Here is a 23,898-nt window from a genome sequence, read left to right as displayed (position 1 = left end):
CATATACACTCTATCCCTGCTAGTGACATATACACGCTATCCCTGCTAGTGACATATGCACACGCTATCCCTGCTAGTGACATTTACACACGCTATCCCTGCTAGTGACATATACACGCTATCCCTGCTAGTGACATATACACGCGATCCCTGCTAGTGACATATACACGCTATCGCTGCTAGTGACATATACACACGCTATCCCTGCTAGTGACATATACACGCTATCCCTGCTAGTGACATATACACGCTATCCCTGCTAGTGACATATACACGCTATACCTGCTAGTGACATATACACGCTATCCCTGCTAGTGACATATACACGCTATCCCTGCTAGTGACATATACACGCTATCCCTGCTAGTGACATATACACACGCTATCCCTGCTTGTGACACATACACACGCTATCCCTGCTTGTGACACATACACACGCTATCCCTGCTAGTGACATATACATTGGCTATTCCTGCTAGTGACACATACTCTATCCCTCCTAGTGACATATACATTGGCTATCCCTGCTAGTGACATACACCAGTGATTCCCAACCTTTTTTGTTTGGAGGAACCCTTGAATTATTTCGAAAAATCTCGGGGAACCCCTATCTGGCTGACACATATTAGGTTCGACGGGTAAATAACAACATTTCACACCTCACGAGCCACCTCTATTTCCCACCCTCTACCCATGTATTTCTCTCCCCTCCTTCTTACTCACTCTCCCCCCCTCCCGCCTCGCATGTATTTATCCCCTGCGTCTCACCCTTACTCCCTCTTTTCCTCACTCACTCCCTCCCCCCTCTCTAATCTCACTCGCACCTACCTTCCGTCAATTACACCACTCTAGCTCAATCCCCCCTACAAAATACATACCAAAAAACCCCACCCCCCTAAATACATATAACCCCACCCCGCAATACATAATAAAAATACTCCGCCCCTGCCAATACATATTAAAAAAGCCTCCGCCAATACATATTAAACTTGTAAAGTGAGAAGGGCCCAACTGCTCCAAGGAAAACAGATTTGGGCAGCACAGGTAAAATCATCATCATTCTCATATCTCCCCCAGCACCCCTCATCATCATCTTCATATCTCCCCCAGCACCCCTCATCATCCTCATACCCACCCCCAGCATCTCACATCACTCTCCCCCCTGCATCTCACATCCCCCCTTGCATCTCACATCCCCTCCCCCCCTGCTACACTTTTCAGTGTTCATCAATGATCTACCTACAGCTTGTAAGAGAGCTTCAATACACATGTATGCAGATGACACAATCCTATATGCACACAGCCATAGCCTCTCTCACCTTGAACATGTACTTCAATCTGAGTGTGAGACTTGAAAATTGGATTTCCCAAAACAAACTGTTTTTCAACACTGACAAGACTGTTACAATGGTATTTGGGACCAAGACTAAATTTCTAAAGCTACCAATGAAGGAGCTACAGATCAAAACCAACTCTAATATTATCCTAGCCCCTATTACTAGTTTTAAATATCAGAGTATATGGCTTGACTCTCATTTTCATGGGGGTTGCACATTGATACCCTGATATCCAAAACCTATGCCAAACTGGGTGTACTTTGTGGTCCAAAAGCACATTGCACAGCAGATGCCAATACCAATTATAGACTATGGGAACATAGTATATGGTACAGCACCACAAACTCACCTTAGCAAACTAGACACCCTTTACAACTCATTATGCCCCTTTGTCCTCAAATGTAACTACAAAACACATCACTCTGAATTGCTCAAAGAACTTGATTGGCCATCACTTGAGTCTAGGCGCAAAGTTGATCTTTCCTGTCTTGTCTTCCATTACTTCATGGGCAAGCTACCCATCTATCTGAACAAGCTCCTCACCCCCACCACAAGCAGCACTTACAGTATCACCTGAGATCCAAAAGACTGTTCATGGTCCCACGGTTCAACAAAGTATCCGGCCGCTGCTCCTTCTCTTACTGTGCACCCCAAAACTGGAACAATCTACCGGAGACTTTCACATCCGCCACCAGTCTAAGTCCTTTTATAACTAATGCTGTCTCACATTTTAATCTGGTCTGGAACTGTTACATATGCCTATTATATATTATCTCTAACTGTCCATGCAATGTCTTTAAATATAATGTATAACCTCATAACTCATAACTCTTTATAAATAAATCCTTTCATGTTGCATGGAGCCCCACTCTCAAGCTCTGCTCCATATACCATCTTTCTTTTCCTTCTGCTAGACGTCTATGTTGATGTCAAACCTCTGTCTGGCTATGAAGCCACCACCTGCAACTGCAAGAGACCAGAGGGAGATGTAGAAAAGGGTTGTGTGGAGGACTGCCTGAATCGGTGAGTGCCCGGTAGTGTGACACAGGTTGACTTGTTGACACGATGTGTGACACAAGGTGATGTGACATAATGTGAAGAAACCAACCCCCTCTCGTTTCCTTACAGGATGATTTTTGCCGAGTGCTCGCCCAACACGTGCCCGTGCAGTGACCACTGCCACAACCAGAGGATCCAGAGGCACGAGTGGGTGCAGTGCTTAGAGCGCTTCCGAGCAGAGGGCAAAGGGTGGGGCATCCGCACCAAGGAGCCCCTAAAGTCCGGGCAGTTCATCGTCGAGTATCTGGGGGAGGTTGTCAGTGAGCAGGAATTCAGGTACCAGCTGCATGGACCTTTTCATAATATCCATCATACACCAGCCTGTCTCTGAGATGCACATTACTGCTATGCTGCTCTCACGGGGTAAGCTGTGTGAGACGACCTTGGTTAGTGGGGACTGCGCTCTGTGTGTGCGTGTGTAACAGGAGTATATGTGAGCTGAATCTGTGTATGTAACAGGAGTATATGTGAGCTGAATCTGTGTGTGTGTAACAGGAGTATATGTGAGCTGAATCTGTGTATGTAACAGGAGTATATGTGAGCTGAATCTGTGTGTATGTAACAGGAGTATATGTGAGCTGAATCTGTGTATGTAACAGGAGTATATGTGAGCTGAATCTGTGTATGTAACAGGAGTATATGTGAGCTGAATCTGTGTGTGTGTAACAGGAGTATATGTGAGCTGAATCTGTGTGTGTAACAGGAGTATATGTGAGCTGAATCTGTGTATGTAACAGGAGTATATGTGAGCTGAATCTGTGTGTGTGTAACAGGAGTATATGTGAGCTGAATCAGTGTGTGTGTAACAGGAGTATATGTGAGCTGAATGTGTGTGTGTGTGTGTGTGTGTGTGTGTGTGTGTATGTGTGTGTGTGTGTAACAGGAGTATATGTGAGCTGAATGTGTGTGTATATGTGAGCTGAATGTGTGTGTGTGTGTGTGTAACAGGAGTATATGCGAGCTGAATGTGTGTGTGTATATGTGAGCTGTGTGTGTGTGTGTGTGTGTGTGTGTGACAGGAGTACATGTGAGCTGAATGTGTGTGTGTGTGTGTGTGTGTGTGTGTGTGTGTGTGTGTGTGTGTGTGTGTGTAACAGGAGTATATGCGAGCTGAATGTGTGTGTGTATATGTGAGCTGAATGTGTGTGTGTGTGTGTGTGTATATGTGAGCTGAATGTGTGTGTATATGTGAGCTGAATGTGTGTGTGTGTGTGTGTGTGTGTGTGTGTGTGTTTGTGTGTGTAACAGGAGTATATGTGAGCTGGATCTGTGTGTGTGTAATAGGAATATATGTGAGCTGAATGTGTGTGTGTGTGTGTGTGTGTGTGTGTGTGTGTGTGTGTGTGTGTGTGTGTGTGTGTGTGTGTGTGTGTGTGTGTGTGTAACTGGAGTATATGTGAGCTGAATCTATGCGTGTGTAACAGGAGTATATGTGAGGGGGTGAGAGGATGAAGTGAGGAGATGAGAGGATGAAGGGAGGGAGGGTAAGAGGATGAAGGGAGGGGTGAGGGGGTGAGAGGATGAAGGGAGGGGGTGAGGGGGTGAGAGGATGAAGGGAGGGGGTGAGAGGATGAAGGGGGGGAGAGTGATAGGATGAAGGGGGGATGAGAGGATGAAGGGAGGGGTGAGAGGTGGGAGGGGGTGAGAGGATGAAGTGGGGAGGGTGAGAGGATGAAGGGAGGGGGTGAGAGGATGAAGTGGGGAGAGTGATAGGATGAAGGGGGGGTGAGAGGATGAAGGGAGGGGTGAGGTTGAAGGGAGGGGATGAGAGAGGATGAAGGGGGGGTGAGAGGATGAAGGGAGGAGGGGTGACGGGGAGGATGAGAGGATGAAGGTGGGGTGAGAGGATGAAGGGAGGGGGGGTGAGAGTATGATGGGAGCGGGGTGTGAGGGAGAGAGGATGAGGAGGGGTGCAGTATTGCTCGCCATGTATAGTATGACTGCAGGTCAGTTATTTATAAATGATCTGACCATACGTAATTTGTTCTAAATTTCACTCCAAGCGTGCACCAATTTGCACTATTTCATATTCTATTTCCTAAAGAAATCCTCGGAAGGGCACTCCCCCCCCCCCCCAACTCCGCTCCCTTACTCACTCCCCCCCCCCCCACTCACTCTCCCCCTCCTGAAGACCCCTCCCCAGATTTTTTATGAAACAGAATATCAATTGGTGAATACTTGGAGTGAAATTTAGAAAAAATTACGTAACAGTCAGGTAATTTATAAATAACATTTTTCCTCCCCAACGATTCTCGCTGTGTATACGCGGCAGGGTGAGGGGCACTGTATCCTTGTCTTTTTGGGACTGCAAAATGATCCCTGCGCTCCAAAGGGAGGGGTGTAAGTACACATCGATCAGTGATATTGTGTGACAGTAAGTACACATCGATCAGTGATATTGTGTGACAGTGACTACACATTGATCAGTGATATTGTGTGACAGTGAGTACACATCGATCAGTGATATTGTGTGACAGTGACTACACATCGATCAGTGATATTGTGTGACAGTGAGTACACATCGATCAGTGATATTGTGTGACAGTGACTACACATCGATCAGTGATATTGTGTGACAGTGAGTACACATCGATCAGTGATGTTGTGTGACAGTGACTACACATCGATTAGTGATATTGTGTGACAGTGACTACACATCGATCAGTGATATTGTGTGACAGTGACTACACATCGATCAGTGATATTGTGTGACAGTGACTACACATCGATCAGTGATATTGTGTGACAGTGACTACACATCGATCAGTGATATTGTGTGACAGTGACTACACATCGATCAGTGATATTGTGTGACAGTGACTACACATCGATCAGTGATATTGTGTGACAGTGACTACACATCGATCAGTGATATTGTGTGACAGTGACTACACATCGATCAGTGATATTGTGTGACAGTGACTACACATCGATCAGTGATATTGTGTGACAGTGACTACACATCGATCAGTGATATTGTGTGACAGTGACTACACATCGATCAGTGATATTGTGTGACAGTGACTACACATCGATCAGTGATATTGTGTGACAGTGACTACACATCGATCAGTGATATTGTGTGACAGTGACTACACATCGATCAGTGATGTTGTGTGACAGTGACTGCACATCGATCAGTGATATTGTGTGACAGTGAGTACACATCGATCAGTGATATTGTGTGACTGTGAGTACACATCGATCAGTGATATTGTGTGACAGTGACTACACATCGATCAGTGATATTGTGTGACAGTGACTACACATCGATCAGTGATATTGTGTGACAGTGAGTACACATCGATCAGTGATATTGTGTGACAGTGAGTACACATCGATCAGTGATATTGTGTGACAGTGACTACAAATCGATCAGTGATATTGTGTGACAGTGACTACACATCGATCAGTGATATTGTGTGACAGTGACTACACATCGATCAGTGATATTGTGTGAGAGTGAGTACACATCGATCAGTGATATTGTGTGACAGTGACTACACATCGATCAGTGATATTGTGTGACAGTGACTACACATCGATCAGTGATATTGTGTGACAGTGACTACACATCGATCAGTGATATTGTGTGACAGTGACTACACATCGATCAGTGATATTGTGTGACAGTGACTACACATCGATCAGTGATATTGTGTGACAGTGAGTACACATCGATCAGTGATATTGTGTGACAGTGACTACACATCGATCAGTGATATTGTGTGACAGTGACTACACATCGATCAGTGATATTGTGTGACAGTGAGTACACATCGATCAGTGATATTGTGTGACAGTGAGTACACATCGATCAGTGATATTGTGTGACAGTGAGTACACATCGATCAGTGATATTGTGTGACAGTGAGTACACATCGATCAGTGATATTGTGTGACAGTGAGTACACATCGATCAGTGATATTGTGTGACAGTGAGTACACATCGATCAGTGATATTGTGTGACAGTGAGTACACATCGATCAGTGATATTGTGTGACAGTGACTACACATCGATCAGTGATATTGTGTGACAGTGACTACACATCGATCAGTGATATTGTGTGACAGTGACTACACATCGATCAGTGATATTGTGTGACAGTGAGTACACATCGATCAGTGATATTGTGTGACAGTGAGTACACATCGATCAGTGATATTGTGTGACAGTGAGTACACATCGATCAGTGATATTGTGTGACAGTGACTACACATCGATCAGTGATATTGTGTGACAGTGACTACACATCGATCAGTGATATTGTGTGACAGTGAGTACACATCGATCAGTGATATTGTGTGACAGTGAGTACACTTTGATCAGTGATATTGTGTGACAGTGAGTACACATTGATCAGTGATATTGTGTGACAGTGAGTACACATCGATCAGTGATATTGTGTGACAGTGAGTACACATCGATCAGTGATATTGTGTGACAGTGAGTACACATCGATCAGTGATATTGTGTGACAGTGACTACACATCGATCAGTGATATTGTGTGACAGTGAGTACACATCGATCAGTGATATTGTGTGACAGTGAGTACACATCGATCAGTGATATTGTGTGACAGTGACTACACATCGATCAGTGATATTGTGTAACAGTGAGTACACATCGATCAGTGATATTGTGTGACAGTGACTACACATCGATCAGTGATATTGTGTGACAGTGACTACACATCGATCAGTGATATTGTGTGACAGTGACTACACATCGATCAGTGATATTGTGTGACAGTGAGTACACCTCGATCAGTGATATTGTGTGACAGTGACTACACATCGATCAGTGATATTGTGTGACAGTGAGTACACATCGATCAGTGATATTGTGTGACAGTGACTACACATCGATCAGTGATATTGTGTGACAGTGACTACACATCGATCAGTGATATTGTGTGACAGTGACTACACATCGATCAGTGATATTGTGTGACAGTGACTACACATCGATCAGTGATATTGTGTGACAGTGAGTACACATCGATCAGTGATATTGTGTGACAGTGACTACACATCGATCAGTGATGTTGTGTGACAGTGACTGCACATCGATCAGTGATATTGTGTGACAGTGAGTACACATCGATCAGTGATATTGTGTGACTGTGAGTACACATCGATCAGTGATATTGTGTGACAGTGACTACACATCGATCAGTGATATTGTGTGACAGTGACTACACATCGATCAGTGATATTGTGTGACAGTGAGTACACATCGATCAGTGATATTGTGTGACAGTGAGTACACATCGATCAGTGATATTGTGTGACAGTGACTACAAATCGATCAGTGATATTGTGTGACAGTGACTACACATCGATCAGTGATATTGTGTGACAGTGACTACACATCGATCAGTGATATTGTGTGAGAGTGAGTACACATCGATCAGTGATATTGTGTGAGAGTGAGTACACATCGATCAGTGATATTGTGTGAGAGTGACTACACATCGATCAGTGATATTGTGTGACAGTGACTACACATCGATCAGTGATATTGTGTGACAGTGACTACACATCGATCAGTGATATTGTGTGACAGTGACTACACATCGATCAGTGATATTGTGTGACAGTGAGTACACATCGATCAGTGATATTGTGTGACAGTGACTACACATCGATCAGTGATATTGTGTGACAGTGACTACACATCGATCAGTGATATTGTGTGACAGTGAGTACACATCGATCAGTGATATTGTGTGACAGTGAGTACACATCGATCAGTGATATTGTGTGACAGTGAGTACACATCGATCAGTGATATTGTGTGACAGTGACTACACATCGATCAGTGATGTTGTGTGACAGTGAGTACACATCGATCAGTGATATTGTGTGACAGTGACTACACATCGATCAGTGATATTGTGTGACAGTGAGTACACATCGATCAGTGATATTGTGTGACAGTGACTACACATCGATCAGTGATATTGTGTGACAGTGACTACAAATCGATCAGTGATATTGTGTGACAGTGAGTACACATCGATCAGTGATATTGTGTGACAGTGACTACACATCGATCAGTGATATTGTGTGACAGTGAGTACACATCGATCAGTGATATTGTGTGACAGTGAGTACACATCAGTCAGTGATATTGTGTGACAGTGACTACACATCGATCAGTGATATTGTGTGACAGTGAGTACACATCGATCAGTGATATTGTGTGACAGTGAGTACACATCAGTCAGTGATATTGTGTGACAGTGACTACACATCGATCAGTGATGTTGTGTGACAGTGAGTACACATCGATCAGTGATATTGTGTGACAGTGACTACACATCGATCAGTGATATTGTGTGACAGTGAGTACACTTTGATCAGTGATATTGTGTGACAGTGAGTACACATTGATCAGTGATATTGTGTGACAGTGAGTACACATCGATCAGTGATATTGTGTGACAGTGAGTACACATCGATCAGTGATATTGTGTGACAGTGAGTACACATCGATCAGTGATATTGTGTGACAGTGACTACACATCGATCAGTGATATTGTGTGACAGTGAGTACACATCGATCAGTGATATTGTGTGACAGTGAGTACACATCGATCAGTGATATTGTGTGACAGTGACTACACATCGATCAGTGATATTGTGTAACAGTGAGTACACATCGATCAGTGATATTGTGTGACAGTGACTACACATCGATCAGTGATATTGTGTGACAGTGACTACACATCGATCAGTGATATTGTGTGACAGTGACTACACATCGATCAGTGATATTGTGTGACAGTGAGTACACATCGATCAGTGATATTGTGTGACAGTGAGTACACATCGATCAGTGATATTGTGTGACAGTGAGTACACATTGATCAGTGAAATATTCCCCCTGATCCCTGTATCTCTGGCCTGGTGTTTCCAGTGATTAAGGAAAGTAAATGACATTGCCTGTGCCGCGGTGTTTGCTGGTGGTATATTTCCACGCCGCGGCCCTGACACTTTCCCGCTCGGTTCCGCAGGAACAGGATGATTGAGCAGTACCATAATCACAGCGACCATTACTGCCTGAACCTGGACAGCGGTATGGTGATTGACAGTTACCGCATGGGCAATGAGGCACGCTTCATCAATCACAGCTGTGACCCCAACTGTGAGATGCAGAAGTGGTGAGTCCCACGTGCCACGCACACTCCGAGCCACTTGTGTGTGCTGGGGTTATTGGGCTCTTTGTGTGTGCATTTTATTGGTGTATCCTTGGATTTAAAGGGTTCGTTTGGTAGCCTGTCCTGTGAAGTTATCTATATTGCGTTTACTCTTAGAAATGCTGGAGTACCTTGCACACCCTTGCACATTCCTCCCCCTAGACACAAGCAGCGTCTGTGTCATATGTAACGATTTATCCTGAGTGAGGCCCGCAGCTTTCGTGGCTGTCAGTACATTTTGTTTCTGCCCCAAATCTCCCTGACCTTCCCGTGTCTCGTGGATTAGGTCTGTAAATGGCGTGTATCGCATTGGGCTGTACGCTCTGAAGGACATGCCTGCAGGGATGGAGCTGACATATGACTACAATTTCCATTCCTTTAATGTGGAGAAGCAGGTGAGAGAACCTCACCCGTAGGAGCTTGCCTGCGCGTTTCTTTGCGTGTGTCTGCGCGTGTCTCTGGGGGCTGCGCGTGTGCCTGTGCGTTTCTATGCGTGTCTGCACATCTGCGCGTGTCTCTGCGCAGGGTCTGTGCATGTCTACGTGTGTGTCTGCACCTCTGCGCGGTGTCTATGCATGTCTACGCGTGTCTCTGCGTGCCTGCGCGTGTCTCTGCGTGCCTGCGCGTTTTTCTGCATGGTGTCTGTGCATGTCTCTGCATATCTGCGCGGGTGTCAGTGCGTGTGTCTGCACGTGTCTCTGTGTGTGTCTCAGCGTGTCTGCGCGTTTCTCTGTGTGTGTCTCTGTGTGCCTGCGTGGTGTCTGAGCGTGTCTCTGCATGTTTGCACGTGTCCCAGTGTGTCTACGCGTGTCTCTGCGCGGTGTCTGAGCGTGTCTGAGTGTGTCTGCGTGTGTGTCAGCACGTCTGTGGGTGTCTGCGCGTGTCTCTGCGTGCCTGCGCGGTGTCTGAGCGTGTCTGCGCGTGTACGTATCTCTGCGCGTGTGTCTGTGCGCGTCTCTGCTTGTCTGCACGTGCGTCTGTGCGTGTCTCTTGTCTGTGCGTGTCTCTTGTCTGTGCGTGTCTCTGCGCATCTGTGGGTGTCGAGTGTCTGCGTGTGTGTGTCTGCGTCTTTGTGCGTGTCTCTGCGCGTCTGTGAGTGTATGCATGTCTGTGTGTCTGCATGTGTCTGCGCGCGTCTCTTGCCTTCCTTTCATGCATATCCTTCTTTTCCAATCCTTCCAGCAACTGTGCATGTGCGGCTCTGAGAGGTGCAGAGGGATCATCGGAGGGAAGAGCCAGAGGATGAACGCTCTGACAAACAAGTCCGGGCAGCTGCTGTCCTCTCACCGGAGGCCCGGCCGCTCCAAGGAGAAGAGGAAATCCAAGCACAGGCTGAACAAGAGGGTCAGTGTTAGTGTGAGGCCTCACTCACCGAGTCCTGACTACTAACAGCCCTGCTGGGAACTCTGTGTAATACAGAAAGACCATGGGAGTCCCTAACCTAACACCAGCACTGTGTGTAATACAGAGAGACCATGGGAGTCCCTAACCTAACACCAGCACTGTGTGTAATACAGAGAGACCATGGGAATCCCTAACACTACACACAGTGAGACCCTATTGTCAGATGAATGTTTCAGTCCAATAACGGTGTCAGAAATGTCATATGATGTTTCCACCCTACAGAGAGGCCACCTTCCCGAGGATCGCGGTGACACCGTGAGCCCCCCGACCAGACTAAGCTCCCAGATCCACATGAAGCCCATGTCCAACAGAGAGAGGTATTTTGGCATCTTCCACCCGCCTTGTCTTGGGGCACCCGCCTTGTCTAGCGCTCCCCACCTTGTCGAATGCTCCCTGTCTTTGTAGGAATTTTGTGCTGAAGCATCGTGTTTTCCTGGTGAGAAATTGGGAAAAGATCCGTCAGAGACATGAGGATGTAAAACTCGCCTCTGACAACGTGCACCCTGTGTCTTTGTACAACCGCTGGAACGGCATCTGCAGAGATGACGGCAACATTAAATCCGGTGAGTCTCAATGTGCGCTTGGGAGGTTATACAGGGCGCTATACGCCAGCCTCCTGTGCTTGGGAGGTTATACAGGGCGCTATACGCCGGCCTCCTGTGCTTCGGAGGTTATACAGGGCGCTATAAGCCAGCCTCCTGTGCTTGGGAGGTTATACAGGGCGCTATACGCCGGCCTCCTGTGCTTGGGAGGTTATACAGGGCGCTATACGCCGGCCTCCTGCGCTTGGGAGGTTATATAGGGCGCTATATGCCAGCCTCCTGTGCTTGGGAGGTTATACAGGGCGCTATACGCCAGCCTCCTGTTCTTGGGAGGTTACACAGGGCGCTATACTCCGGCCTCCTAATAACAAGAGTTTAGCTAATGTTAGAAAATTCCCTGTGCTTCATTTAATTCTTGTGCGGCAGGCTACACCGCAAACATACCACAGAGCTAACAATCTAATCTCTGCATTTGTGCAGAGGCGGCAGCACATATTCAGGAACATACAGGTTATTTTTTGGTTTATCAGCGTCTCTCCCTCTTATTGCTCAGAAGTAGCTGAGGTGCAGATGGGTGTTTTTTCTCTCTACTCACCTACCCCTGGTAAGCAGCCCCCTATACATCAGCCTGTGCAGCCCCCTATACATCAGCCTGTGCAGCCCCCTATACATCAGCCTGTGCAGCCCCCTATACCTCGGCCTGAGAAGCCCCCTATACATCAGCCTGAGCAGCCCCCTATACATCAGCCTGAGCAGCCCCCTATACATCAGCCTGAGCAGCCCCCTATACATCAGCCTGAGCAGCCCCCTAAACATCAGCCTGAGCAGCCCCCTAAACATCAGCCTGAGCAGCCCCCTAAACATCAGCCTGTGCAGCCCCCTAAACATCAGCCTGTGCAGCCCCTTATACATCAGCCTGCACAGCCCCTTATACATGAGCCCGCGCAGTCCCCTAAACATCAGCCTGAGCAGCCCCCTAAACAGCCTGTGCAGCCCCCTAAACATCAGCCTGCACAGCCCCCTATACATGAGCCTGCGCAGCCCCTTATACATCAGCCTGCACAGCCCCTTATACATCAGCCTGCACAGCCCCCTCCCTATACATCAGCCTGCACAGCCCCTATACATCAGCCTGCGCAGCTCCCTATACATCAGCCTGAACAGCCCCTTATACATCAGTCTGAGCAGCCCCCTATATATCAGCCTGAGCAGCCCCTTATACATCAGGCTGTGCAGCCCCCTATACTGGCTAATGCCTAAAACCCTCAATGCAAATATCGCCATTCAGGGATACTCCATCTCTAGGAAAGATAGGTCAGAGAGAGGGGGGGGTGTTATTTTATGTTGCAGAAACCTTACAATTTACGCTGTTAAATTGCCCCCCATGCCCACCCTCTTTTGAAATCATAGTTGGCAAACTCTACCTCCCCTTCTTTAAGCCCATTCTTATTGCTGGCATCTACCACCCCCCTAAAGCCCCCCTACAATCCCTGACTATCACTCAAGTTTCTTGCCTCAATTTCCTCTCTGAACGGGAAGTGTGAGCTGTTAGTTCTTGGGGATTTCAACCTCAATTGACTTGACCCTAAAAACAACAAAATCCAGACACAACTGAAGTCACTAAACCTAACGCAACTCATTTCCCAACCTACACGGACAAACCTGAAATCTCACAACCACTCCTTGCTAGACTGGATTCTCTCCTCAAATCCCAGCAGAATCCAATCCTCTGGCATCCTTCCTGACATTTTCAGTGACCATGCAATAGTGCAGGGGTGCGCAAACTTTTCCCCCTGCGCCCCCCTGCCTGGTCTCCCCCCTTCTCATACCCCCCTCCTTACCGTGTCTCCAGCGTCAAATGACATCACAGGGTCATGTGACCCGATGGCGTCATATGACGACGAGTCGGCGAAGACAAGGTAAGGGAAGTTGCAGAGGTTTCACGCGATCCCCCGGCATTTAATTTAAAATCCCAGTATCTGAAGAGGAGATTACACAAGCGCTCCTCAAATTAAAACTAAGCAGCCAATGTGGACCTGACTTACTGCAATCTAAGTTCCTAAGACTTGGTGCCCCAGCCATTGCCAAACCAATTGCTTCCCTAGTCAACTCTATTCTGGCTACAGGCCATTTCCCCAAGACCTGGAAAACTGCTAGAGTTGTCCCAATCTTCAAAAGTGGGGACAAAAACACTGTCTCAAACTACAGGCCAATCTCCCTTCTCCCAATACTATCCAAAGTCATGGAAAAATGTGTTCACTCCCAATTAAGCCATTACAATACCGAGACAAATTTCCCTAGCCAATTCCAATCTGGCTTTTGCCCCAAACACTCCAGGGTAACTACCCTGCTAAAAGTTTGCATTGAGATCCAGTGTAGAATGGAACTGGGACAACTCACTGGTGCAATATTCCTAGACGTTGCAAAGGCTTTTGATACTCTTGATCATGTTATCTTGCTTAACAAACTCCAGTGCTCTGGAATAGGGAAGCATGCTTTAAACTAGTTTCATTCCTACCTATCAGGTAGATCCCAACATGTCTATCTCAGGTGATAACTCCAACCCCTTGGAGATCACCTGTGGTGTCCCGCAAGGCTCTGTTCTGGGGCCCCTACTCTTCTCAGGGTTCATCAATGATCTTCCTACAGCGTGTAAGGGAGCTTCAATACACATGTATGTTGATGACACAATCTTATATGTACACAGCCCTAGCATCTCTGACCTTGAACACATACTTCAATCTGACTTTTTGAGACTTAAAAACTGGATTTCCCCAAACAAACTGTTTTTAAACACTGACAAGACTGTTACAATGGTATTCGGGTCCAAGGCTAAATTTCTAAAGCTTCCAATGACTGAGCTACAGATCAGAACCAGCTCTAATAACATCCAAGCCCTGTCACTTGTTTCAAATATCTGGGCATATGGTTTGACTGTCATTTAACATTTGGGTTGCACATTGATACCCTGACATCCAAAACCTATGCCAAACTGGGTGTACTTTATAGGAAAAAATCCTCCCTAAGTCTGCTGGTCAGAAAGCGTATCTCACAGCAGATGCTAATACCAATTATCGACTGTGAGGACATAATATATGGTACAGCACCCCAAACTCACCGTAGCAAACTTGACACCCTCTACAATTCAATATGCTGTTTTTTTCTCCAATGCAACTACAACACACATCACTGTGAAATGCTCAGAGAAATAGATTGGCCATCAATTGAGTCTAGGCACAAAGTTCATCTTTCCTGTCTTGCCTTCAAATACTTTCTTGGCAAGCTACCCGTCTATCTGAACAAGCTCCTCACCCCTACCACATGCAGAACTTATCACCTGAGATCTGACTCCAAAAGACTGTTCATGGTCCCACGGTTCAGCAAAGTATCCGGCCGTTCCTCCTTCTCTTACCGTGCACCCCAAAACTGGAACAACCTACCGGAGACTCTCACAGCCGCCACCAGTCTTAAGTTCTTTCAAAACTAAAGCTGTCTCACATTTATTCTGGTCTGTAACTGTGATATACACGCCTATAACGTATTATCTTTAGCTGTTCATGCAATGTATTGTATATAATGTATAACTCTGCTCACCTAATGTAACTATGTATTTTATAACCATGTATTATTAGTCATCATAAATGTGCCCAGGACATACTTGAAAACGAGAGGAAACTCTCAATGTATTACTTCCTGGTAAAACCTTTTACAAATAAATAAATACATCGGCCTTAGAAGCCCCTATACAGATCAACTTGAGCAACCCTCTATACACATCACCTTAAGCAGTCCCCTAAAGAAACCAGCCTGAGCTGTCTCCTATAGACACCAGCCTGAGCAGTTTCCTATAGACACCATGAGCAGTCCCGTATACCCAGCCTGAGCAATCCCCATACACACAAGCCAGAGTTGCCCCCTATACACCAGCATCAACCGGAGCAGCCCCCTATACATCAGCCTGAGACGCCCCCTATACACATCAGTCTGAGCAGGCTCCTACACACCTCAGCCTGAGCAGCCCTTTATACACATCAGCCCGAGTAGCTACATCAGCCTGTGCAGACCCCTATACATCAGCCTGTGCAGACCCCTATACATCAGCCTAGGCAGCCCCCTATACATCAGCCTGTGCCACCCCTATATATCCAGGAAAGAAGGATTCAGCACTCCACGGTTTTCTAAATCAAGTAAATTTATTGTGCCACACAACGTTTCGACCAATAGGTCTTTCTCAAGTGACTAGGCATACACCAACTGAGGATAAACCCAGTATATATATCCTCAACCAAAGACAATACAACAAGTGAAAACAAGTAAAAATGTATTTACTTGTTTTCACCTGTTGTATTGTCTTTGGTTGAGGATATATATACTGGGTTTATCCTCAGTTGGTGTATGCCTAGTCACTTGAGAAAGACCTATTGGTCGAAACGTTGTGTGGCACAATAAATTTACTTTATTTAGAAAACCGTGGAGCGCTGAATCCTTCTTTCCTGGATATATAGGGGGCGGCACCGGCTGATGTATCCTTCTTTCCTGAGTACACTTTGGAATATACCTGACAGGTACTTCCTTGAACCAGCAGCACCGGTAAACTGTATACTTTATTTATTTTGTGGAGTGCAGCATAACCCCCCTTTAAATTGCATTGGCTCCCTATATATCAGCATGTGCAGCCTCCTATATATCAGCATGTGCAGCCCCCTATACATCAGCCTGTGCAGCCCCCTATACATCAGCTTGGGCAGCCCCTATACATTAGCCTGGGCAGCCCCCTATACATCAGTCTGTGCCGCCCCCTATACATCAGCCTGTGCAGCCTCCATATACATCAGCCCGTGCAGCCCCCTATACATCAGTTTGTGGCGCCCCCTATACACTAGCTTGTGCCACCCCCTGTACACTACCCTGTGCCGGCCCCTATACCCTAGCCTGTGCAGCCCCCTATACCCTTGCCTTTGCCACCCCCTATACACTAGCCTGTGCTGCCCCTTATACACTAGCCTGTACCACCTCCTATACACTAGCCTGTGCCACCCCCTATACACTAGCCTGTGCCACCCCCTATACACTAGCCTGTCTCCTCTGCTTTCCAGACGTCTTCATGACCCAGTTTGCTGCGCTGCAGACATCTCGCTCTGTACGTACCAGGCGCTTAGCTGCCGCTGAAGAGAACATTGAGGTCGCTCGGGCTGCCCGTCTGGCGCAGATCTTCAAGGAGATATGTGACAGCATCATCTGCTACAAAGGTGACAGTGACAGTCCCACGTCACAGCGTGGTCACTCACAGTGACACTCCCACGTCACAGGGTGATCACTCACGGTCCCACGTCACAGGGTGATCACTCACGGTCCCACATCACAGGGTGATCACTCACGGTCCCACATCACATGGTGATCACTCACAGTGACAGTCCCACGTCACCGCGTGATCACTCACAGTGACAGTCCAATGTCACAGGGTGATCACTCACGGTCCCACGTAACAGGGTGATCACTAACGGTCCCACGTCACAGGGTGATCACTCACAGACCCACGTCACAGGGTGATCACTCACAGACCCACGTCACAGGGTGATCACTCACAGACCCACGTCACAGGGTGATCACTTAAGGTCTCATGTCACAGGGTGATCACTTACAATCCCACGTTACAGGGTGAACACTCACGGTCCAACGTCACAGGGTGAACATTACCCCAACTCCCTCCTTACAACAGAAACCTACAAAAACAGGTTTTCCCACTTAATAAAAGCATGTGTGTGGTACATCCGTACTGAACTCAATCTGCCGTCCCTTATCTTGGGGTTACTACACTGTATAATGAGTCTGTGTATCTGTATATAGTCCTCACACACTTCTTATAGAAATAGTCACTCAATCTGCTCTATGGAGTGTGGTGCCACTGCCACGTAACCCATAGTAATACCCGGAGACGGATAAAGGACAAGAGAGAGCAGCAGATATAATCTTGTGTAAAAATATTGGTTGGTCTCGATTCTCTAAGCACAAGAATTTATAGGTGGTTGGAGGTGCCTGGTAATATGCAGTAAATACTCTGTAATAGACACGTCTGCCTTTCATTGCATCCCCTGCACATATGATTGAGAGATTCATTAAACAGTGTAATAAACGTAGCGTCTCGATTCGCTAATGTCACTTCTTTTTCCTCCAGATTCTTCCAACCAGATCCTGGCTTCTCCTCTGCTCAATCTCCCTTCCAAGAAAAAGTACGTACAGATACAACGTGTCATTGCAAATCGTGTCCGTGGCCTGATCCCCACAGCTCAGCATGTTACTGCTAAATCTGGGAGATCCGTGGCCTGATCCCCACAGCTCAGCATGTTACTGCTAAATCTGGGAGATCCGTGGCCTGATCCCCACAGCTCAGCATGTTACTGCTAAATCTGGGAGATCCGTGGCCTGATCCCCACAGCTCAGCATGTTACTGCTAAATCTGGGAGATCCGTGGCCTGATCCCCACAGCTCAGCATGTTACTGCTAAATCTGGGAGATCCGTGGGAGGTTACTTTTTTGTTGTCTTCTAATTGTTCTCCAAATGTAATTAGGCTGCACCTATCTGGAAGCCGTCTCACTTATTGGGCGGGGGGACGACAGTCTAACTCATTGGGAGGGGGACAGTCTCACTCATTGGGAGGGGGGCAGTTTCACTCATTGGGGGGGGGGCCGTCTCACTCATTGGGAGGGGGACAGTCTCACTCATTGGGAGGGGGGCAGTCTCACTCATTGGGAGGGGGACCGTCTCACTCATTGGGAGGGGGACCGTCTCACTCATTGGGAGGGGGACCGTCTCACTCATTGGGAGGGGGACCGTCTCACTCATTGGGAGGGGGACCGTCTCACTCATTGGGAGGGGGACCGTCTCACTCATTGGGAGGGGGACCGTCTCACTCATTGGGAGGGGGACCGTCTCACTCATTGGGAGGGGGACCGTCTCACTCATTGGGAGGGGGACCGTCTCACTCATTGGGAGGGGGACCGCCTCACTCATTGGGGGGGGGCAGTCTCACTCATTGGGAGGGGGACCGTCTCACTCATTGGGGGAGGGGGCCAGTCTCACTCATTGGGGGGGCAGTCTCACTCATTGGGGGGGGCAGTTTCACTCATTGGGAGGGGGACCGTCTCACTCATTGGGAGGGGGACCGTCTCACTCATTGGGGAAGGGGGCCAGTCTCACTCATTGGGGAAGGGGGACAGTCTCACTAATTGGGGGAGTGGGCCAGTCTCACTCATTGGGGGGGGGGCAGTCTCACTCATTGGGGGGGGGGCAGTCTCACTCATTGGGGGGGGCAGTCTCACTCATTGGGGGGGGGCAGTCTCACTCATTCGGGGGGGGGCAATCTCGCTCGGGGGAGGGGCCAGTCTCACTCATTGGGGGGAGGGGCCAGTCTCACTCATTGGGGGGAGAGGACAGTCTCACTCATTGGGGGGACGGGCCAGTCTCAATCATTAGGGGGGGGGCAGTCTCACTCATTAGGGGGAGGAGTCAGTCTCACTCATTGGGGGGACAGTCTCACTCATTCGGGGGGTGGGATACAGTCTCGCTCATTGGAGGGGGAGGGGTCTCACTCTACCAGACCATTGAAATGTCACGTATTTCCCCCAGGCACCAGGCCTGCATGATTCTCACCCTGCGGTCTGACAGCTTGGATTTGAGAATTGGCTGTTTCAGTTAGTTTGTTTTCTCCTTGTCACAGAAATTTGGATTACTACGAGAAGATCTCGGAGCCACTGGACCTGCTCACCATTGAGAAGCAAATCCTTATTGGATACTACAAGACAGTTGAAGCGTTTGACACGGACATGCTGAAGGTTTTCCGGAATGCAGAGGTGGGTCTCACCTTGACTCCAAATCATCGCACTGGTAAGCGCAGGAGGCGTGCCTGGAGCTCACCCCATACCTCCGTATTTCAGAAGTACCACGGGAGGAAGTCTCAAATCGGAAGGGACGTGTGCAGACTCAGGAAGGCCTATTACAGCGCACGCCACGAGGCCGCGGCTCAGATTGATGAGATCGTCGGGGAGACGGCCAGTGAGGCGGACAGCAGTGAAACCTCACTGTGCGACAAAGATGGCACCCACGAGAAGGACGATGATATCATCAGATGCATCTGTGGCCTCTACAAGGACGAGGGACTGATGATCCAGTGCGAGAAATGCATGGTGAGGGGAAACGGGGGTACAGCACCTATAGCACAGGTACAGTAAGGGCATGGTGAGGTGTGACGGGGCCATAGCACAGGAAGGGCATGGTGAGGGGTCACGGGGGCACAGCACCTATACCTATAGCACAGGTACAGGAAGGACATGGTTAGGTGTCACAGGGGCACAGCACCTATGGTACAGGAAGAGCATGATGAGTGGGCACAGGGCACAGCACCTATAGCACAGGTACAGTAAGGGAATGGTGAGGTGTGACGGGGCCATAGCACAGGAAGGGCATGGTGAGGGGTCACGGGGGCACAGCACCTATACCTATAGCACAGGTACAGGAAGGACATGGTTAGGTGTCACAGGGGCACAGCACCTATGGTACAGGAAGAGCATGATAAGTGGGCACAGGGCACAGCACCTATAGCACAGATACTGGAAGGGAACGGTGAGGGGTCAGGGGGGCACAGCACCTATAGCACAGGTACAGGAAGGACATGGTGAGGTGTCACGGGGGCACAGCACCTATGATACAGGAAGGGCATGATGAGTGGGCACGGGGGAACAGCACCTATAGCACAGGTACAGGAAGGGCATGGTGAGGGGGCATAGTGCTACAGCACCTATAGCACAGGTACAGGAAGGGCATGGTGAGGGCATAGTGGTACAGCACCTATAGCACATGTACAGGAAGGGCATGGTGAGGGGGCATAGTGGTACAGCACCTATAGCACATGTACAGGAAGGCCATGGTGAAGGGTCACAGGGTACCTCACCTATAGCACATGTACAGGAAGACCATAGTGAGAGGTCACGGGGGCACAGCACCTATAGCACACGTACAGGAAGCGCATGGTGGGGGGTCACAGGGTACAGCACCTATAGCACAGATACAGGAAGGGCATGGTGAGGGTGCATGAGGGTACAGCACCTATAGCACAGCACCTATAGCACATGTACATTAAGGGGCATGGTGAGGGGGTACGGGAGTATAGTACAGGAAGGGCATGGTGAGGGGGCACGGCACTTATAGCACAGGTACAGGAAGGCCGTGGTGAGGGGTCACGGGGGCACAGCACCTATAGCACAGGTACTGGAAGGGCATGGTGGGGGGTCACGGGAGCACATGACCTATAGCACATGTATAGGAAGGGCATGGTGAGGGCACAGGGGTACAGCACCTATAACACATGTACAGGAAGGGCATGGTGAGGGGTCACAGGGTACATTACCTATAGCACAGATACAGGAAGGGCATGGTGAGGGTGCATGAGGGTACAGCGCCTATAGCACATGTACATTAAGGGGCATGGTGAGGGGGCACAGCACCTATAGCACAGGTACAGGAAGAGCATGGTGAGGGGGCACGGGGCACAGCACTTATAGAGCAGATACATGAAGGGCATGGTGAGGGGGTACAGGGGTACAGCACCTATAGCACAGGTAGAGGAAATACAAAGTGAGGCGCACAGCTCCTATAGCACAGGAACAGGAAGTGCATGGTGAAGGGCACAGCACCTATAGCACAGGTAAAGGAAGGGCATGGCTGAGGGGGTAGTGGTGTACAGCACCTATAGCACAGGTACAGAAAGGGCATGGTGAGGGGGTATGGGGTACAGCACCTATAGCACAGGTACAGGAAGGGCATGGTGAGGTGGTACTGGGGTACAACACCTATAGCACAGGTACAGGAAGGGCATGGTGAGGTGGTACAGGGGAATAGCACATGTACAGGAAGGGCATGGTGAGGTGGTACAGGGGAATAGCACATGCACAGGAAGGGCATGGTGATGGGGTACGGGAGTATAGTACAGGTACAGGAAGGGCATGGTGAGGTGGTACAGCACATATAGCACAGGTAAAGGAAGGGCATGGTGAGGTGGTACAGGGTACAGCACCTATAGCACGGGTACAGGAAGGGCATGGTGAGGAGGTACCGGGTTACAGCACTTATTCTATGGAATTTGTACAAAATGTGAGTGTGAAGGTTGTATATTCACATGCTACATAAATACACAATTACCATCTGCACTATTGGATTTCTTCTCTTCTCATCCTATGAGACCCTGAAGGAAGATCCCTGCCTCTGCCTGCCCCTGCCTCTCCCTGCCTGCCTGTCCTTGCCTCTCCCTGCCTGCCCCTGTCTTCGCCTTCTTCTCCCTGCCTGCCTGCGCCTGCCTCTGCCTGCCTGTCCCTGCCTGTCTGTCCCTGCCTGTCTCTGCCTGCCTGTGCCTGTCTGCCCCTGTCTTCGCCTTCCTCTCCCTGCCTGCCTGCGCCTGCCTCTCCCGGCCTACACCTGCCTTTCCCTGCCTGTCTCTGCCTGCCTGTCTCTGCCTGCCTCTCCCTGCCTGTCTCTGCCTGCCTCTCCCTGCCTGTGCCTGTCTGCCCCTGCCACACAAGAAGGTTTTGATTTACAAAGAACATTACAGTTCATATGGTTGAATGTGAAAATTGGCAAATAATAAATTCTGACCATATAGAATGTCCAGTTTAAATGACCTGGGAGCCCCCATGTATATCTTGAAGGTCGTCTCGCAATATGTGGAGATAAACACAAGAAATGATCATAGTGTATAGCTGTAAATTAATGTTGATCAACCAATACAAACATAGACAAACAAAACATACACTGACAAACAAATAAACTTACTACGAACAGAAAACTAAACAACACCTAATGATTAGCTAGAAAACTAATTTAATAATACTGTAAAAATACTATGTAAAAAAGACAACTGTCCTAATGACAGTAAGTAGTGACTCAGGCTCTCGTCCGGTGAGAAAAAATTGGAATCCTACTTAGAACAAGCAGGATTCCACACAGCGTTTTGGATAACCTTTATCCTGTATGACTTCTAACGGATGTTCGTGAGGTCCATCCGGAGTACTGGTACTGCCGTTTCATGTACCGCCGCTCCGGTGCCACCTCTGCTCGTCTCACCGTCTTGGCAGAGCGTCACTCTCACAGACGCCGTGCATCTAATGTGCTTGTGACTTCTGCTCTCTCTTCCACGGCTGCACGTGCAAACGCGGAAGTGACTATCACCCTCGACACGACACTGCTCAGCTAAGTTCTCTTCAATGCAGTCAAACTCCCAAAGTCTGTAACGATGAATGCCTTCACCGCAACACCCTACGCGTTTCATGAAAGTATTCACTTCCTCAGGGGCATATGCGCGCAGCCGTAGAAGAGAGAGCAGAAGTCATGAGCACATTGGATGCACGGCGTCTGTGAGAGTGACGCTCTGCCAAGACGGTGAGACGAGCAGAGGTGGCATCAGAGCGGCGGTACATGCAACGGCAGTACCAGTACTCCGGAGGGACCTCACGGACATCATTAGGTGTTGTTTAGTTTTCTGTTCGTAGTAAGTTTACTTGTTTGTCAGTGTATGTTTTGTTTGTCGATGTTTGTATTGGTTTATCAACATTAATTTACAGCTATACACTATGATCATTTCTTGTGTTTATCTCCATATTGTGAGACGACCTTCAAGATATACATGGGTGCTCCCAGGTCATTTAAACTGGACATTATATATGGTCAACATTCTATATGGTCAGAATGTATTATTTGCCAATTGGACTTATTTGTAGGCGCCGATATATTTTTTTGTTCATATAGTTGAATATCCATATTTATTTTTCACAGTACACATGATATATTTGTAATCTCTTATATTACTCTGCGCTCCCCTCTTTTTTTTTCACTTTTATCAATATCACATGAACTTAGAGGTTGTTAATTTTTGGGGGTTTGAGCTGCACTATATGTAATACAAGTCACTATATTATATTAGCGCTGGGGTATTTTGCACTGTATGATTCCTGTAGCACAGTTACAGGAAGTGCATGCTGAGGGGCACAGCGCCTATAGCACAGGTACATAAAGTGCATGGTATGGGGCATAGCACCTATAGCACAGGCAGGGGAAAGAAGCGCATGGTGAGGGACACAGCACCTATAGCACATGTACAGGAAGTGCATGCTGAAGGGCACAGCGCCTGTAGCACAGGTATACAGGAAGTGAATGGTATGGGGCACAGCACCTATAGCACAGGTATAGGAAGTGCATGGAGAGATGCACAGCGCCTATAGCACATGTACAGGAAGTGCATGCTGAAGGGCACAGCGCCTATAGCACAGGTACCGGAGTGCATGGTGAGGGGCAGAGTGCCTA

The 23,898-nt window shown here is 48.2% G+C and overlaps 1 protein-coding gene across 7 annotated transcripts in view; it reads left to right on the top strand.

Moving 5' to 3' along the window:
* The window catches only part of ASH1L (ASH1 like histone lysine methyltransferase), a 130,646-nt gene that overhangs the window by 91,529 nt on the left and 15,219 nt on the right, over positions 1-23,898 (top strand). For 5 of the 7 annotated variants that reach the window (XM_075608144.1, XM_075608141.1, XM_075608142.1 and 2 more), the window contains 11 exons: positions 2,252-2,360; positions 2,466-2,672; positions 9,421-9,567; positions 9,890-9,998; positions 10,786-10,947; positions 11,230-11,324; positions 11,413-11,570; positions 16,646-16,798; positions 17,725-17,779; positions 19,268-19,400; positions 19,485-19,733. In XM_075608144.1, the coding sequence (XP_075464259.1) occupies positions 2,252-2,360; positions 2,466-2,672; positions 9,421-9,567; positions 9,890-9,998; positions 10,786-10,947; positions 11,230-11,324; positions 11,413-11,570; positions 16,646-16,798; positions 17,725-17,779; positions 19,268-19,400; positions 19,485-19,733 (1,577 nt within the window). Of the gene's footprint in view, positions 1-2,251; positions 2,361-2,465; positions 2,673-9,420; positions 9,568-9,889; positions 9,999-10,785; positions 10,948-11,229; positions 11,325-11,412; positions 11,571-16,645; positions 16,799-17,724; positions 17,780-19,267; positions 19,401-19,484; positions 19,734-22,887; positions 23,042-23,898 lie in introns of those variants that run through there. The other 2 variants (XM_075608147.1, XM_075608148.1) reach the window with 2 other exon arrangements.

Source organism: Ascaphus truei, chromosome 7 (genome assembly GCF_040206685.1).
Source record: "Ascaphus truei isolate aAscTru1 chromosome 7, aAscTru1.hap1, whole genome shotgun sequence".
Classification (NCBI taxonomy): domain Eukaryota; kingdom Metazoa; phylum Chordata; class Amphibia; order Anura; family Ascaphidae; genus Ascaphus; species Ascaphus truei.
This window is presented reverse-complemented; position numbering and strand designations above follow the sequence as displayed.